At 50.3% G+C, this 17485-nt stretch overlaps 1 protein-coding gene across 3 annotated transcripts; it reads left to right on the forward strand.

The window, feature by feature from the left end:
• Positions 1–5732: 5732 nt before the first annotated feature.
• LOC111150582 (A-Raf proto-oncogene, serine/threonine kinase) lies at positions 5733–17096 on the forward strand. Of its 3 annotated transcripts, none has more exons than XM_022508082.1 (16): positions 5733–5790; positions 7072–7266; positions 7427–7530; positions 8301–8403; positions 8497–8651; positions 8760–8858; positions 11155–11296; positions 11400–11427; positions 11518–11663; positions 11757–11959; positions 13688–13864; positions 13968–14014; positions 14479–14597; positions 14840–14971; positions 15929–16063; positions 16312–16890. In XM_022508082.1, exons 2-16 carry the CDS (start codon positions 7171–7173, stop codon positions 16444–16446), a joined length of 1821 nt encoding a protein of 606 aa, XP_022363790.1. In that variant the 5' UTR covers positions 5733–5790; positions 7072–7170; the 3' UTR covers positions 16447–16890. The 3 variants fall into 3 exon arrangements, with proteins under 3 accessions (XP_022363790.1, XP_022363791.1, XP_022363789.1); XM_022508083.1 differs by lacking the exon at positions 16312–16890 and adding an exon at positions 17028–17096 and having other exon boundaries at positions 5746–5790; positions 7112–7266; XM_022508081.1 differs by having other exon boundaries at positions 5746–5790; positions 7112–7266; positions 13968–14016; positions 14481–14597.
• The last annotated feature ends 389 nt before the right edge of the window (positions 17097–17485 follow it).

The raw sequence follows: 17485 nt of genomic DNA on the forward strand, positions 1-17485 counted from the left end.
CCCGCATCGGGCTCCTTGCTCAGTGGGGAGCCTGCTTCTCTCTCTGCCTCTGCCTGCCTCTCTGCCTGCTTGTGCTCTCTCTCTCTCTCTCTCTCTCTCTCTGTCAAATAAATAAATAAATAAAATCTTTAAAAAAAATTTAAAAATAATTGCCAACCATATTAAATAGTGGTTCCTACCTAGGAAGCTACCAAGGAGGACCAGAGGTGAATGTTACTGTTCATGGCACCTCAAAGGTGGTTCCATTGCTCAGTTTGTAGGTTTTTTTGATCCTTTTGCCTGAGTATTAAATATTTTCATACTTGACCTTTGTTTTATTTCTAAAAAATAAGCACACTGACCAAAGGATTCCGTCACCAGAGGAAAATTTTTTTTTAAGATTTTATTTATTTATTTGATAGAGATCACAAGTAGGCATAGAGGCAGGCAGAGGCGGGGGCGGGGGGGGGGGGGAGCAGGCCCCCTGCTGAGCAGAGAGCTCGATGCAGGGCTTGATTCCAGGACCCTGGGATCATGACCTGAGCTGAAGGCAGAGGCTTTAACCCACTGAACCACCCAGGCGCCCCACCAGAGGAAATTTTTAATAACAATTACAGGACTGTTATTTGGTTTAATTATTTTCCCCCTCTTTATTGAGAAATAATTGACTTTTTTTTTTTTTTACTCCTCTGATCCTTTGGAGATTGAAAATACATAATAAACCAGCACGTTTGTTTAATTTTATGAAAGCATGGGAAAGCCATATGTAGCATATAATGAACTCAAAATTTTTTTTTAAACAAAAGAATCCCGTGTTGGTTTAATGGTGTTTTTCATCCATTTGGATCGTAGGGATAGCAAATTCAAATTCCTGCTCAAAGCATTTTGTTAGACTTTTTAATGAGGAAAATTTATGTTAAAAGTAATGTTTTGGTTCACATGTGAATTCCTCACACTTCTTACCCCTGGGTTGTATATTAAAAATCTCTTCCAGGAATATTCAGAAGTGGAAACGTCCACACTCTGCTTTAGAGGGACCCGATTACGGATGCATTGCCATTAATTTAAAAGTTAACGTTAAGTTGCGAGTTTGTAGTAAGTCTCAGGCTTGCATCACCTCCCATTGGCTGGGATGGCCCAAAGCCCACCTCCTCTGCGTAGCTATTGGTTTGTCAGTGGCTCCTCAGCCTCCCGACGTCCCCTCCCTTCTCATTCTTAAACCCCAGGAGTTGAGGTAGAACCTATCAATGCCCGCGGCATCCCAAAGCCCAACCTCCTCTCCATTGCTATTGGCTGATCTCGACGCCTGTCGAGGGCTGGAGGGCGGAGTGGCCTAGCGGACTCGATAGGTGAGGGTCCTGAGTTAGGCATGAGGGGCGCCCAGCCAAGTCCCCCTCCTCCGTGAAATGTGTATATGCGCGGTCATCTCTTCCGAAATGGTTAGCTGAGGGAGGCATTGCGATCGGGTCTCAGAGGTGTCATTCTCAAGGCGGCGGCGGCAGTCAAGGGCGTTGGCTTTGGGAAATGGGCGTAGCAGGTTCTGGAGGCGGGCTTCAGGGAGTCAGGACTGCTGGGGTGGATCCAAGATTCCTTAAGGAGGTGTCCCTGGCCTGCACCCTTGTTGAACAGTTTTATCAAACTTGAATTCCTGGACTGAGCTCTCTTCTCTCTCCCTCCAGTTAAGGCACCCTGAACCTCGGTTTGCTCATCTGAAAAATGGGTAGCATTGCAACAGCAGTCAGTGAACACTTCAGATTTTATATATATATACACACATATATATATTTAAAGATTTATTTATTTATTTGAGGGAGAGAGGGAGAGCACAGAGGGTAAGTGAGAGGGAGAAGCCGACTCCTGGATGAGCAGAGAGCCCCAGGTGGGATAAGATTCCAGGACCCTGGGATCATGACCTAAGCGGAAGGCAGACACTTAACAGACTGAGACACGCAGACGCCCTGTAATTTTGTTTTTAGACACGTTTCTAAGGCTTTTAAATCAACAATAAGAAAAACCAACAACCACTTTTAAATCGTTTAAAATTTCTAGGTGGGTAATTTTGAAAAAAATCATTGTCAGCTAGTTCTGGTTTTAATTTTTGTTTTAATACATGGTGCTTCTGATGGTTTTAAATGTATGATGACAGTGATGTTAAAAACCCAAATCACTTTATTTTTTTTTAAGATTTTATTTATTTATTTGACAGAGACAGAGACAGAGAGGGAGGGCTCACAAGCAGGGGGAGTGGGAGAGGGAGAAGCAGGCCTCCCTCTGAACAGGGAGCCTGATGTGGGGCTCGAAGCCAGGACCCTGGGATCATGACCTGAGCCGAAGGCAGATGCTTAACGACTGAGCCACCCAGGCTCCCCCTCAATCACTTTAAAGGCCTTCATATTTTGTTAGGTACCTGTGAGACACTTGGCTAAAGTCGTGCCAGTTAGGATAGGTTTGAAGTGAGTCTATGAGTCCTGGGAGAGAACCATCCATTCCTCCCTGCCACCCCACCCCCTGGCACCTGCGCAGTGACTTCATGGAGGGATTTTCTTTGCAATGGTCGAGCAACAACCAGAAAGTCTGTCTTCAAATACTGCCTAGAAATTAAAAATTTTAAACAAATTTAATAATATATAACTGAATAATATTTCAGTGAATTGGAATTTAAAATGTATCTCCCCGACCCTGGAAATTATTCTTAGTTGGAGTATTTTGGAGCCCTTCGCTGAGCTCCAATAGTTGTTCCTGACCCCATGTGGTGCTGAGGTGGGTGCCAGGGCTCTTGGACTGAGAAATGGAAATTTGGGGTCCAGGGATTCAATTTCAGAAAAGAAAAAAAATTCTCTAACCAGTAAGAATTTGCAAGAAATCACGATGTTTGGAATTATGTTTGAAGCCATTTCTTTGCCATGCGTTTTTTTTTTATGAGGTATGCTTTACATAAAATAAAATGTCCCCAGTTTCAGTACAGAGTTCAGTGGTTTGGACAGATTCATACTGAACAGCCCAATCACCTCCAAAAGTTTCCTCATACGCTTCCGAGTTCTTCTCCCCTAAGATAACAACTACTCTGGAAATCCCTCACTGTAGATTAGTTTTGCCTGACTTAGAATTTCATGCAAAAGGAATAATACAATATTTCTTCTTTGATTCTGGATTCTTTCACTGAACCTTATGTCTACAAGATTCAGAGACATAGGAAGTAGTTTGTTTCATTACTGAGTAGTATTCCATGATCCCACCGTTGAGTCTCTTGTCAGTTCTTCAGTTACTGGACACCTGGGATGTTTCCAGTTTTTTGTTATTATGAATAAAGCTAATATGGCCATCCGCGTGCAAATTTTTGTGTGCACATATTGCAATCGCATGCTGTGGACGGCTCACTGAGCTGATTTTGCAAATCTCAACTGTGGTTAAGAGATGTCATATTCCTAGCTTGAAATAAGTCATGGTGGGAGTGTTTACACCATAGTTGGCAAATGCTACAAATTAGAGGTTTTTTTTTTTTTTTTTCCTGGAGAGCTGGTTGTTGAACATCTACCAGCACATCACTGGACATAAGCTCTTATTTCTTTGAATACCTGGGAGTCAGATTGCTGGATTGTGTGTGTTTACCTTTATAGGAAGTTTTCGATCTCTTTCCAAAGTGGGTCACCATTTTACACTCCCAAATAGCAATGCATGAAAGTTCCAGTTGCTCCACATTCTCAATGACAGGTGGTCTTTATTGTCAGTCTTCTTATTTTTTTAAAAGATTTTATTTATTTATTTGACACACAGAGATCACAAGTAGGCAGAGAGGCAGGCAGAGAGAGAGAGAGGGAAAGCAGGTTCCCCGCTGAGCAGAGAGCCCGATGTGGGACTCGATCTCAGGATCCAGGGATCATGACCTGAGCCGAAGGCAGAGGCTTTAACCCACTGAGCCACCCAGGCGCCCCTATTGTTAGTCTTTTTAATTTTTGCCACTGAATGGTGAAAATCCCGAAATAGAATGGGGTGGTGGAAAAATGGAGGTTCTATGACAGCCCAGTAAGCCAAACTTGTCTCTCTTTATAGGCAGAGAAACGTTAAATACACACTGAAGCATGTTGCCGTCTCCGCACCTAGTGACTTTTCTCTTGCTCTTTTCCATTTCACCACATAAGGAAGCTGAAGCTCCAAACAGGAGAATGTAGCCAGTTCAAACACCACAGGCAATTCACACTGTTGGGGAAATAATTAAAAAATAAAAATCTTGTGCCAGCTTGTGAATCCTCTCCACAAAGGTAGAAAAGATTGAAATAGTTTTATTATTGAATAAACATTAAACCAGATGGCACTGTGCAACTCAAGCAATGTGCTAAAGAGCTTTGGAAGAGGGGCGCTTGGGTGGCTCAGCAGGTTAAGCCTCTGCCTTCGGCTCAGGTGTGATCTCAAGGTCCTGGGATGGAGCCCTGCATCGGGCTCTCTGCTCAGCGGGGAGCCTACTTGTGATCTCTCTCTGCCAAATAAATAAATAAAATCTTTAAGAAAGAATTAAAAAAAATTTTTTAAAAAGAGCTTTAAAAAAAAAAAACAGCTTTGGAAGACAGAAAGAAACATCTTCTATGCAGCCGAGTGGCTCTGACCCGTTATATACACGTTCTCAAGAATGGCAATTTGTCCTCCAGCAAGAGAACTTGACAGCACTGTTTGTTATCCATAGTTTATCTCCAATTCACCTGGAGATCGGAGTAGCCATCTGCCCTTACCCAAAGGAAAAATAAAACACCTATCTCTTTGACAAGCAGGTTAACAACTTGGGGCCAAGAGCCTAGGTCAAATTCCTACCCAGACGAGGAGATAAGGGTACTAGACTCGCGGATGTTTACACTTCAAAGAGATGGCTCCAAGGCCCTTGAGAACAACATTCCTGGGTAATGATATGGACAGGAGGCCTATTTAGCTTTTTACAAGATTTACATACATCTGGAAGGGAAAAGGAAAAAATTTTTACAAGTTTTCTAAAGGAAAAGCTCTAAGAAAAGGGAGGATGGAAAGCCTCATTCACTTTTGACACCAGGGAAAATTCAGCTTTTGAAAAGTTCTTCACCCTACAATGTCTTCACACTTTCCCTGGCTCTGTGTCCCATTCCAGGTCCACACTTCACCTCCCCTCTTTAACATGGTCATCTATGACTAATCTCCCCCCAAATCCTTACCAAAGCCATTCCTCAAGTAAGCTGCACAGAATGGGGCAGGATGCTTCTGCTAGGGCCAGACACCCCGGCCCCGGCCCCGGCCCCGGCCCGACCTGAGACCCGCTGTTATCAAAAGCTATGACTACAAGTTTCTTAGAACTGGCAAACGTTGCAGTTCTGCGGTCTGATGGCAACTCACTTCACATATGGTAAAACCGAGATACAGGGAAAGACCAAATGGGTACCTAGGGCTTCGGGTCACTGGCCAAAAAAAGGGCACTTAAAGATTCCCCGCCCAGATTCAAGAACCCCTAGAGTCAGCCCCAAGTGGCTGAAAAAAATTCCACTTTACTCCAGCACGGCACGATGTGGGTTAAAGTCCACCGCGCGGCGCGCTCCACCCAACTGCGCCTGCGCGAGTCCGGACAGGCGAATTTGCCTCAGACCCTGACGTTTTAGGCAGCCCCTCCTAATCCGGAACACGACCCACATTCCGCCGGTCCTGCTTTGACAGGCGTGACCCTAACCCAATAAGGATGTAGAGGTGAATCCGGCGGAGCCAATGGTGAAAGTCCGAGGGGCGGTGGAGGCGGACTCGGCGAGGAAACAAGAAGACAGGCCCAAGATGGAGGCGGCGGTAGCCGTAGCGGCATGACAGGTGAGGGCGGGTCCGGCGGGGTTAGGTTTCTGGAGCGACCGCCGGGCACGGGCAGGGAGCTGGGACCGAAAGCTTAGCTCCAGGATGGCTTCGCCTGGACGCCGGCGCCCCCCGCCCGGAACCGGAGGAGTGGTTTGACCTGGGGCGAGACCATCGTCGACAGCGGGGGTGGGGTGGGTAGACAGGAATAGGGGTGCAAGGCTGCGGGGGATGGTTTCGCCCGTCGTGTGTGGCAGTGCGCCTGCGCAGAGCTGGAAGGCCCTCGGTAGGCGGGGCCGGGCTGAATGGGACCTGGGCTGTGGTGTGCCGGGACTCCCTCTAAACCTCCTTGAGATGTCTTGATAACCCTGCCCTGCCGGCATTGGGGAGTGCGTGGAGCTGTGGTTTACTAGTCGCGACCCACTGGGAGAATGTTTGAGGATTTCTCCGTTACTCTTTAACCCTACCCAGCCTCCTTCCATTGTCAGCAGTAATAGGCCTGTGACCCCTTCATTAGTTAGGGGGGAGTTTGGACCCCTCCACCCCCGCTTTCAACCTGTTTATCTCACCTCGATAGTGTTTGGTAATGCACCATTTCCCTCCATTCCCCCATGACAGTGTTTGGTGATGTCCATTATCCATACTTCTCCCCACTACAGTCCCTTCAGCACAGTTTCTGCTGAGCCCCTATGAAGTCCCCATCATAGTCTGATGACAGCCATTAGCCACCTAACAGTGTTTGAGAGCCTGCCATCGTTACAGCCCAGGGCTTAGGGATTCCCCCAGGGCCCCTAAGAACACCGTTTGGTGCGGTTCCCATTTCCCCCCAACTAAGGGCAGTATCTGATGATCTGTTCCATTTCTTTCCCATCATCCTGTCTGTGACTCCTCCCTCACCACAGTATCTGGTAACCACCCTTTCTCCATTAAAAAGCCAGGACAGCCTGTTCAAGTCCTTTATGGACGTGACACGCCCAACTGCAGTGTGGTTTGACTTCCTTGTTACCCCCCCAGCACAGAGACTGGGTACGCCTGTGCACTCCAGGACAGTATGTGCTGCCTCTCCTTGTGGCATTACTCCCCTCTCCTCTGCCCCCACCCCATGCAGTGAATCCTAGACCTTGGCCCTTAAAATAGTGAGACAAACAACAGGAGAGCAGCCTGAGCAGAGGAGAGACTGGATGAGTTCGAGGTGTTTACAAGATCCCTTGGCCTTTGTGTGTAGATTGGGCAACAGCGGGGAGGGGGTAATGTGGAGCCTGGACATTGAAATTTTTTTTGTCCCTGCCACTTTGCTTCCAGACTGTCATTACTGGACCTCTGAATTCCTCCTGTGTTCTAGGAGCCCCATGGCACCTGCTCAGCCCCACCTCAACCCGTCTTGACAAAGTCCTAGGCTCCATGGAGCCACCACGGGGCCCCCCTGCCAACGGGGCCGAGCCGTCCCGGGCAGTGGGCACTGTCAAAGTATATTTGCCCAACAAGCAACGCACGGTGGTGAGTCTGACGGGCAAAGCTGGCAGGAGGTTGGGGCGGATCCAGTTGTGACTGGGGGTGGGGGGAGGAGGCTTCTACAGAGGCTGGGCAGAGTCGGCTGGGGCCCATGTTGGGCACTGACCACCCCTTCCATCCCCCGTGTGCACACACAAATGCATAGGTGACTGTCCGGGATGGCATGAGTGTCTACGACTCTCTAGACAAGGCCCTCAAGGTACGGGGTCTCAATCAGGATTGCTGTGTGGTCTACCGGCTCATCGAGGGGTAAGTGTGCCCCCACCCCACCACTTCGCCTCCCTCCACTGGGCTCCCCAGCCTCCCATCCCCTCCTTGGAGGCCCTTGACTCCTTCTCTCTGTCGTGTAGTGTCCTGTTAGTCTTTCCTTAAGCTCAGTGAATTCACGAGTGCGTGCAGCTTTTGTTTCATAACATCATTCATTCATCGGCCTTTGAGGCCAGCAGCTCGTCTCTCCTTGGCCCTCAGGTCCTTGCCCAGCTCCTGCACCCCATGTGGGAGTTCGTCTGTGGTGTTCTTTCACGATTTCATCTGTTTGCCAGCTCTCTGCGTCCTCCGCTTCCTCATTCTCGGTCGGTCTGCCGAGCTGGGCCATGCCAGCCTTCCATTTATTCCTCTGTCCTGGGCTTCCTGAACTGTTTTATTCCATGCCCACATGGCTTTTTATTTGTCGTCTCAGTGCCGGTCGGCCATTTTTTTCAGGGGCTTGCTGAGTGCTTCTGAGATTTCGTGGCTTATTCCGCCTCACCTTGTGGTTAAGAGCATGGACTCTTGACTTTGTCCAGCCACTCACAGCCTTTGTGGCCTTGGGCCAGTGACTTGAATCCTTCTGAGCCTCCGTTTCCTCATCTGTAAAATGGGGGCAAGGATAGTAACTAGTTCCTAGAGTTGCCGTGATGAAAATGAAACACATCAGATGTTGCTCCATGGATGGTGGGTGTGGAGGGACTTTTGGGGGTTCCCTTCCTCCCACAATCTCTGTCCACCCTCTCACTCACTGCCTTCCATGTTTCATACAGGCGAAAGACAGTCACCGCCTGGGACACGGCCATTGCCCCCCTGGATGGAGAGGAGCTCATTGTAGAGGTCCTCGAAGATGTTCCACTGACCATGCACAATTTTGTGAGTGTGGAGTGGAGAGTCGGGGCAGACTGTGGGCATGGGGCGGGGAGGTTCCTTGACCAGGCCTCAACTTTCCCTGCTCTGTGGCAGCAGGTACGGAAGACGTTCTTCAGCCTGGCATTCTGTGACTTCTGCCTTAAATTTCTGTTCCACGGCTTCCGCTGCCAAACCTGTGGCTACAAGTTCCACCAGCATTGTTCCTCTAAAGTCCCCACAGTCTGTGTTGACATGAGCACCAACTGCCGACAGTGAGCCTGGCCTATGGTGGGTGGGGGAATGGGGATGACAGATGCCACAGGGTTCTTACAGATAGCTGATCCTTGTCCTCTTGCTCTATCCCCTTAAATGCTCTCAAGGTTCTACCACAGTGTCCAGGATTTGTCCGGAGGCTCCAGACAGCACGAGGTTCCCTCGAACCGTCCCCTGAATGAGCCACTAACCCCTCAGGGTCCCAGGTAGGGATGCCTTAGCTGAAGGCCTGTTGTCGGGAGAAAAAGATCTGGAGGCCTTTGTAGATCATAAGCCGTACTTCATTCATTTGTTTATTTGCACACATTTATTGAGCATGTATAGGTGTGGAGCTGTAGGACATTTGGCAAGTCACCTAATCTTTCTGGGCTACAGTTTTCTCGTCTACAAAGAGGGGATAATAATACTTTTTACCACATAGCGTTCTGGTGAGAATTTAAATGTGTTAAGGTGTATCCAGTGCTTAGAACGAGATCTGGTAGAAAATAAGAAGTCCTTATTAATTACAAGGACATATATATAAGTATCTAACTATTTCGTTAATTCTTACAGTATAATCATGCTCAAGCCTTTCCATTTTGAAATACATATTATTTTTATCGTAAATTCCCTTTTATTTCTCTTTTATGTTCAGTATTATAATACTGTAGTATTTTTTAAAAGATTTTATTTATTTATTTGACAGAAAGAGACAGCAAGAGAGAACACAAGCAGAGGGAGTGGGAGAGGAAGAAGCAGGCTTCCCGCCGAGCAGGGAACCTGATGTGGGGCTCAATCCCAGGAACTTGGGATCACAACCTGAGCCAAAGCCAAACACTTAACTGACTGAGCCACCCAGGCGCTCCAATACTGTAGTATTTCTATATTAAAGTATATTATTGCTCTAAGATAGCACAAATTTATAAAATATACATTGTATTTGTCTGTATATTGTAGGATGTATTCATATGGTACATTATATTAATATATCATGTGTTCTATGTACACTATATAATATAAAACATTTTTATGCAACATAAAATAATGTAGGGCATTATGTTACTTTTAATTATGCATATATATGGATTACCTATGCATTTCATTTCAGGATAGTGAAAGGAACATTTAAAAATACATTTGTGGGGGCGCCTGGGTGGCTCAGTGGGTTAAAGCCTCTGCCTTCAGCTCAGGTCATGATCCCAGGGTCCTGGGATCGAGCCCCGCATCGGGCTCTCTGCTCAGCAGGGAGCCTGCTTCCCTTCCTCTCTCTCTCTGCCTGCCTCTCTGCCTACTTGTGATCTCTGTCTGCCAAATAAATAAATAAAATCTTTAAAAAAAATACATTTGTGGGGCTTTTGGGTGACTCAGTCATTAAGTGTCTGCCTTCGGTTCAGGTCATGATCCCAGGGTCCTGGGATCGAGGCCCGCATTGGGGTCCCTACTCATCGGGAAGCTTGCTTCTCCCTCTCCCAGTCCCCCTGCTTGTGTTCCTGCTCTTGCCATCTCTGTCTGTCAAATAAATAAATAAAATCTTTAAAAAAATAGATACAATAAAAATTAAAAATAAAAATGCATTTGTGACATCAAAATATATATAACATATATCTTTATGTATTTACATCTATGTATAACATACACAGTTGACTCTTGAACATCATTGGCTTGAACTGCGTGCGTCCACTTACACGTGGATTTTTTACATGCAGTATTATAAATGTATTTTCTCTTATGATTTTCTTACAAACATTTTCTTTAGCTTACTCTTATCATAAGCATACAGTATATAATACATAAAACATACAAAATACATGCTTAATCGACTGTTTATGTTATCACTAAGGCTTCTGGTCAGTAGTAGGCTCTTAGTGGTTAAGTTTTTGGGGAGTCAGAAGTTACACATGGATGTTCACCTGGGCAGGGGGTCGGTGGTGCCCCTAATTCCTACATTGTTCAAGGGTCTGCTGTGTAATGTTACTGCAATACACATATTTGGAAACATTGGTATCTTAATACAGATAATATGTTATATAACAACATATTTGAGTAGTGCACACAGAAGATAATACATATTACTTTCTTCCCCCCTATGTTGTGTGGCTTGCTGTTCCTCCTTTAGGTCTTTACTCAGATGTCCCCTTGGGGAAGCCTTTCCAGATATCACCCATGATACTTTCTGTCTCCTTGTGTTGCTTCATTTTTTTTCTTTATTGTACCTGTCACCAATGGACATATTAAATATTCTTCTTCTTCTTTTTTGGGGGGGGGCGCTCTCTCCTCACTGGAACATCAGCCCTACGAGGGCAGGAACTTGTTTTCGTTTTGCCCATGGTTTTATTTCCACTACCTAGAATGCTCTCTGCCAGAGGGCAGGCCCCCAGTAAGTGGCTCTTGAGGAAACGAATGGCAATAGTAACAGTAGACGGTGACTCTGATCTACACATACGTTTACAGGGTTGGGGGGCAGCTTTCCTTGTTCTCGTGTTCATCCCACAGTGATTTCCCAGCCTTTACCCCCCCTTCCAGCTCCTGCACCCCACACCGAGACCCCGAGCACTTTCCCTTCCCCGCGCCGGCCAACGCCCCGCTCCAGCGCATCCGCTCCACATCCACTCCCAACGTCCACATGGTCAGCACCACAGCCGCCACGGACTCCAGCCTCATCCAGGTTGGTGGCAAGGGGGTTGTTGCCCAAGGGCACCGGGCCAAGGAGAGAGCCATTCCTCTTGGTTCCCGTGTGCCCTCTCTGACTCCCGGCCCTCTTCTTCCAGCTCACTACCCGGAGTTTCGGCACCGATGGTGAGTCCACCCCGCCCACCCCATGCCCGTGCCTCGCACCCCCTCACCCCCGTGCCACCTCTGCTCACACCTCCCCCACAATGATCGCAGCTGCTGGTAGTAGAGGTGGTGGTGATGGAGCCCCCCGGGGGAGCCCCAGCCCAGCCAGCGTGCCCTCGGGGAGGAAGTCCCCCCATTCCAAGTCCCCGTCGGAGCAGCGGGAGCGGAAGTCCTTGGCCGATGACAAGAAGAAAGTGGTAAGCTCCAAGGGAGCCTTTGCTGGGGGCGCCACAGGCTGAGTGAGGAGGGAAGCGGGCAGGCCCCTGAGATGCCACCCATGTGGCCCACAGAAGAATCTGGGGTACCGGGACTCGGGCTATTACTGGGAGGTGCCGCCCAGCGAGGTGCAGCTGCTGAAGAGGATCGGGACAGGCTCGTTCGGCACTGTGTTTCGTGGGCGGTGGCATGGCGATGTGGCCGTGAAGGTGCTCAAGGTGGCCCAACCCACAGCTGAGCAGGCCCAGGCCTTCAAGAACGAGATGCAGGTGCTCAGGTGAGATGACACGTGTGTGGGGCGGGGCAAAGGGACGGGGCGCCTCCCCGGGGAAGGGCTGAGCTGGGGCGCTTCCCGAAGGTCAGCCGTGTTTGCGTTGTGTTAATGAGCTCTTTCTCAATCAGGGAATGTCCCTTTCTCCTCTGGGAAATGGCTTCATTTCAAGGCCCTCTGATGATGATACTGTTTGTGTTCCGGTTGATACTGATATTAACTAATGTCTCTGCCTCCAAAACGTGCATCTTCTTATTTGCCCGGCACTGAAGTGGGTATGGCCAAGGCCGGCCACGTTAGCACGTGCCGTCACATTCATAGCTTGATGTTAAGCACATTGCCAGGAAGCCTTGGGCCCCTCCTTCCCCTCTGCTTGTGTTGCATTGGTAGCAGTAGGTTTATCCTGCTGGACTCCTGTTACTAATCACAGTCCTGCCATGATTTAAAGAATGATGGGTGTTGTTTCACTTGATTATGTCCTTGTTTCATTAACGGTTGTAATTCTCTGCTTAATACGCCCCTCATACTGTATCAGTTCATTTGCCCTGAGAAGCCCTGGTGTTCCTCTTCTGCCACTCTGGTTACTACCTACCACTCCTGGGCTTGCTGACGTGGGCGTGCCCTCTACCAATGGGTACAGGTACATTACAGAGTTGATGTTCTCATCATTTCTTGTGCCATTTTAACATTTATCCTCATTATGGACACCACAGTAAGAAAACTTTTATTCTCTTCCTCTCTGTGAAATGATTGGAGCCCACTGCTAGCCTGTATCACATTAATATTTTAACCGTAATCAGACCACTGTGAAGAGCGCTCCTGTCCTCCGTTACCCACTGTGACATGAGCAAAATCGCAGAGCACTGTCGGTGTTCGCATTTGTGTTGCCATTATACCTGCGGTGACTCCTTTTGTAAGGAGAGAAGGTGTCCTCCTGAACTAGAGCGGTGGCGTCTGTTCACCGTGACGCAGTTTCTTTGAGGTAGACTTAGGCACCCAGTGGCAATAACGAGGACAGTGACATTTTCAGGGTGCTTAGCTCTGGTAGGTGCTGTTCCAAGTGCCTTACAGATCATTTGGTTCCCATTCTTGCCAATATCCCTATAAGGTAGCTAGTATAATGATCATAGTTTTGCAGTTGAGGAACGTGAGGCACCGAGAGGTTAAGTGTCATCCCTGAGGTTGCACAGTGAGTACCTGGGGACGCCTGGATTGGAACACAGGATCTAATCTGAGTCTTAACTCCAAGCTCTATAATTCTGAGCCTCTCGTGGCAATTAACAGGAAATAGTCACACGTTACTGGGTATCTTTACTGGCATCTGTCAGTATCAGGCTGCTGTATCAATGAAGAAGGTTGGCATTCCACTCTCTTGTCTATAAAATGGTCACAGGCCCAGGTCACGGTCAGGGTTGGAGGTTGGCAGGTGATGACGTAGAGCCACTGGTCGATAGAGGGGCGGGGAGGGGGCAGTAGTCTCTCTCTCCTGCTTCTGTTGGGAGACTCGGCTGAGGAAGCTGGGGACATACGCCACCCCCACCAGGAGGGAATCCCCACCCATCAAGCATATCTCACAAATGCACTGAGTCTGGTGGCAGTCTGGCCCTGAGCCTCCTGAAAGGGCGGAAGTGCTGACAGAGGGCAGCAGTGAATAGCCCCGTTTCTGATGCTCCGAAAGTGAGTGATGGTTGTTCTTTTTCCTTCCTGTCCTGGTACTGCCCTCCCTGCCTGTAGGAAGACCCGTCACGTCAACATCTTGCTGTTCATGGGCTTCATGACGCGGCCGGGATTTGCCATCATCACGCAGTGGTGTGAGGGCTCCAGCCTCTACCACCACCTGCACGTGGCCGACACTCGCTTCGACATGGTCCAGCTCATCGACGTGGCCCGGCAGACTGCCCAGGGCATGGAGTGAGCCTCCCGGCCTGGGGACAAAGGGGGGGTGGCGGGAGGCTTGGGGTGGGGAGAGGAGGTAACCCCCCCGCCAATCTGCCTTGCATTTCGACCCCTACAGCTACCTCCACGCCAAGAACATCATTCATCGAGATCTCAAGTCTAACAGTATCTGCCTGTCCCTGTGCGCTGGCTGGGCTGGGGTAGGGGCTTAGTGGGGTGGCTCTTGTTGGGGGCCTTCTGGGGATGCATGGAAGGGTCATGTGGCACGTGGCTTAATAGGGCCTCTAAGGCGGGGGGAGTCTCTTGGTCAGGCTCAAGGCTGTGGCTGGTTTCGGTGCTGTTGGGGACTTTGGGCAGGGTCCAAGGTTTGGGAGCTGTGGAGGGCATGGCAAGTCTGAAGCCCCACTTGAGGCGCTTCCTGGTCAGGAGTCATGGGGTGGGGGGTAGCATAAGGGGCAATAATTGGGAGTTCCCTACCCAAGTCAAGATTGTAGCTAGTTTGTATGATATGGGGGGCTTCTGGTCAGGGTCAGGGGCAAGATTGGTGTGGGGGCATCAGTGGGAACCGCCCAGTCAGGATGGGAGATGTGGCTTTTGGGAGCTCCTGTAGTGGCCCTTGACCCTGGTGGACATCTTCCTACATGAGGGGCTCACAGTGAAGATTGGTGACTTTGGCCTGGCCACAGTGAAGACACGGTGGAGTGGGGCCCAGCCCTTGGAGCAGCCCTCGGGCTCCGTGCTATGGATGGTGAGTTGGGCCAGGCTGGACTGGGGCCATCTGGGTAGGAGCTTGGGTGACTGGGGCAGGATGGGGGGAGCTGAGTGGGGATGGGAATGCTTGTGCCAGATGAGGGTGTCTAGACTGCTCATGCTTCGCCTCACATGGGTGATCTGAGTTGTACCCAGTGTGGCTGGTGGGATCTGGGAGTGCGGCCGGCCATTGGCTGACCTCCGTGGTCCCCCTGCCTGGTCTGGTCTGCCCTATTGAAGGCGGCTGAGGTGATCCGTATGCAGGACCCGAACCCCTACAGCTTCCAGTCGGATGTCTACGCCTATGGGGTTGTGCTCTATGAGCTCATGACCGGCTCGCTGCCTTACAGCCACATTGGCAGCCGTGACCAGGTGAGCCCCATGCATCACCCACAATCTCCTAGGCAGAGGAATCCTTTCAGCCTCCAAAGCCCAGACTTCCTCCTTTGTAAAGACCAAGAATTCCACACTTCCCCCCAGAAACCCAAAATCTTCTGGGCTGAGAACTCTCAGAATCCTCTGGTCTTCCCTACCTAGAATCCCCTCCTTCCCTACACATCGACAATCCTCTGGGTCCTTGAAGTCCAGAACCCCCGGAATCCCTTCTACCCAGAACCCGCCATGGCTCCCAAACACCCAGAAGCCCTCTGGGGCTCTGGATACCTACAGTCCTCCAGTACCTACAGTGCTCCAAATCTCCCAAGTCCCAAAGCCCAGCATCCCATTTCTCCCAATGACAGAAGCTGCCTGTGCTTCTGGACTACTCACAGATACCCACAGTCATTCAGGCCTTGGGTATCTGCCAGGCTTTCAGGGCCCTGGAACCCATAGTACTCTGGGCCCCAGGCTCTCCCGAGTTCTTCAGGTTGAAGGCCTGGAATCTTCCAGGCCCTCAGAAACCTGGGGTCCTCTAGGCTCTAAGAACCGAGCACTCACAATCCTACAGGCCACATGGACCCATAGTTCTCTAGGCCCCAGACCCCTGCAGAAATACAGGCCCCTGAGGTTTTGACTCCCCTAGCTCCTCCCAGACCCAGAACTTCATGTTTCCCCTGACTCAGTAGGCTTGTAAGCCCCCAGAAACCTGTGAGGTCAGGGATACCTGTAATTTTGGATTTCCCCCAAGCTTCAGTCCCTCTGTTCTGCAGAGAAGCCCTGTGCTCAGAGACCCAGTGTCCTTGGATCCACTGCATCCCCATAGCACTCCAGATCCCAATACCCAGAGTGCCCTAGTTTCCCCCAAAAGGAGCCCCCAAAGCCCCTTTAGAGCCACAATTCCCTCAGCCTCCCAGCCCACACCTCCAGACCACCCCATTCCTGTCCCTCCAGATTATCTTTATGGTGGGCCGTGGCTATCTGTCCCCGGACCTCAGCAAAATCTCCAGCAACTGCCCCAAGGCCATGCGGCGCCTGCTGTCTGACTGCCTCAAGTTCCAGCGGGAGGAACGTCCCCTCTTCCCCCAGGTGGGCCAGGCAGGAGGGTTGGACGCACTGGGGAGGGTGAGTCTGAGGAGGAGGACGACTCTGAGGTGTCCGTGGGAATTGCACAAGTTCAAGGCTTTGAAGCGTAAGGTGTGAGTGTGAGTGTGTGTGTGTGTGTGTGTGTGTGTGTGCGCGCGCGCGCATGTGTGCTTCCCCTGTAGGCTGGGGTTTGTAGCTGTCTTGGTGCCTACATGGCTCTGGACACTCCCCTAACCTGCCCCTGCCCCCAGATCCTGGCCACGATTGAGCTGCTGCAGCGGTCACTCCCCAAGATTGAGCGGAGTGCCTCTGAACCCTCCTTGCACCGCACCCAGGCCGATGAGTTGCCTGCCTGCCTCCTCAGCGCGGCCCGCCTCGTGCCTTAGGCCCTGCCCCCAGCGGCCAGGGAACCCATCTCAGCCTGCCACGCCAAGGAGCCCTGCCCACCAGCCAGCCAGTGTTCTGTTTCTGCCCTGATAACTGCCTCAGGATCCACCCATCCCAGTCCTGGGAGATGAGGGTGTCCCCATGTGCTTTTCCAGCTCCTCTGGAATTGGGGGACCCCCAAAGACCAATACCCCTGCTTCCTCTAATTTGGTTTCCTCTTGGCTTTGGGGATACTTCTAAATTTGGGAGCTCCTCCATCTGCAATGGCTGGGATTTGTGGCAGGGGTTCCACTCAGAACCTCTCTGGAATTTGTGCCTGTTGTGCCTTCCACTGGATTTTGGGGTCCCCAGCCCCCCCTGTGGATTTAGGGGGGTCCCCTCTGTGTCTTCCCCACCATTCAAGGACTCCCCTCTTCACCAAGAAGCACAGAATTCTGCTGGGCCTTTGCTTGTTTATTTTGCTTCCCGACTCTTCTCATGGGGTTCAGAGCCGCTGAAGGGTGGGGGTGAGTCCAGGCAAGGAGTGGTTGGAGGGGGAGTGCGGACCACACAAACAGCGCCACTGCACGCATCACCACAGGCGGCACGATGAACGAAGACCACATATGCCAAGCACGGCACGAGAGGAGGCCACGTCAGTCACAGACACAAACATCACGGCAAAGGTGGGGAAGTGGAGGACCACTGGCCCTCCATGTGCAAAGGATTCTGGGAGGATGGTTAGAGTTTGCATATTTAGAGATAGCTGTCAGAGGCAGGAAAGTGGGAGTATGGGTCCCTGGGGAACAGAAGGGTCCTAGGAGTGGGAGGACCTCCCAATGTGAAGGAAAGGGGCTGGGGGTGGGTAGGAGAAATCTTTGTGGGGCTGGATAGTGGCATCTGATGAGGCGGCTCTCCAGAGATGGGACATCCATGGAGGGGCTCCAGGGTAGGGGTTTCTTAAGGATTTCGGAAATTCTGATGGGGAACAAGGCATACTTGAGAGATCCAGGAGTAGGGTTTTCCGAGAATTCCAGGGCTCCGGGAGGGGACTGAGTG

This window comes from Enhydra lutris, unplaced genomic scaffold (assembly GCF_002288905.1).
Source record: "Enhydra lutris kenyoni isolate GAN:26980312 unplaced genomic scaffold, ASM228890v2 scaffoldscaffold23, whole genome shotgun sequence".
Taxonomy (NCBI): domain Eukaryota; kingdom Metazoa; phylum Chordata; class Mammalia; order Carnivora; family Mustelidae; genus Enhydra; species Enhydra lutris.

Bases quoted from the DNA above. Each gene is read 5' to 3' on its own strand.
- LOC111150582 (XM_022508081.1), top strand. The intron at 8,404-8,496 runs GTGAGTGTGGAG...CTGTGGCAGCAG, and splicing joins CACTGACCATGCACAATTTT to GTACGGAAGACGTTCTTCAG. The intron at 16,064-16,311 runs GTGGGCCAGGCA...CCCTGCCCCCAG, and splicing joins AACGTCCCCTCTTCCCCCAG to ATCCTGGCCACGATTGAGCT.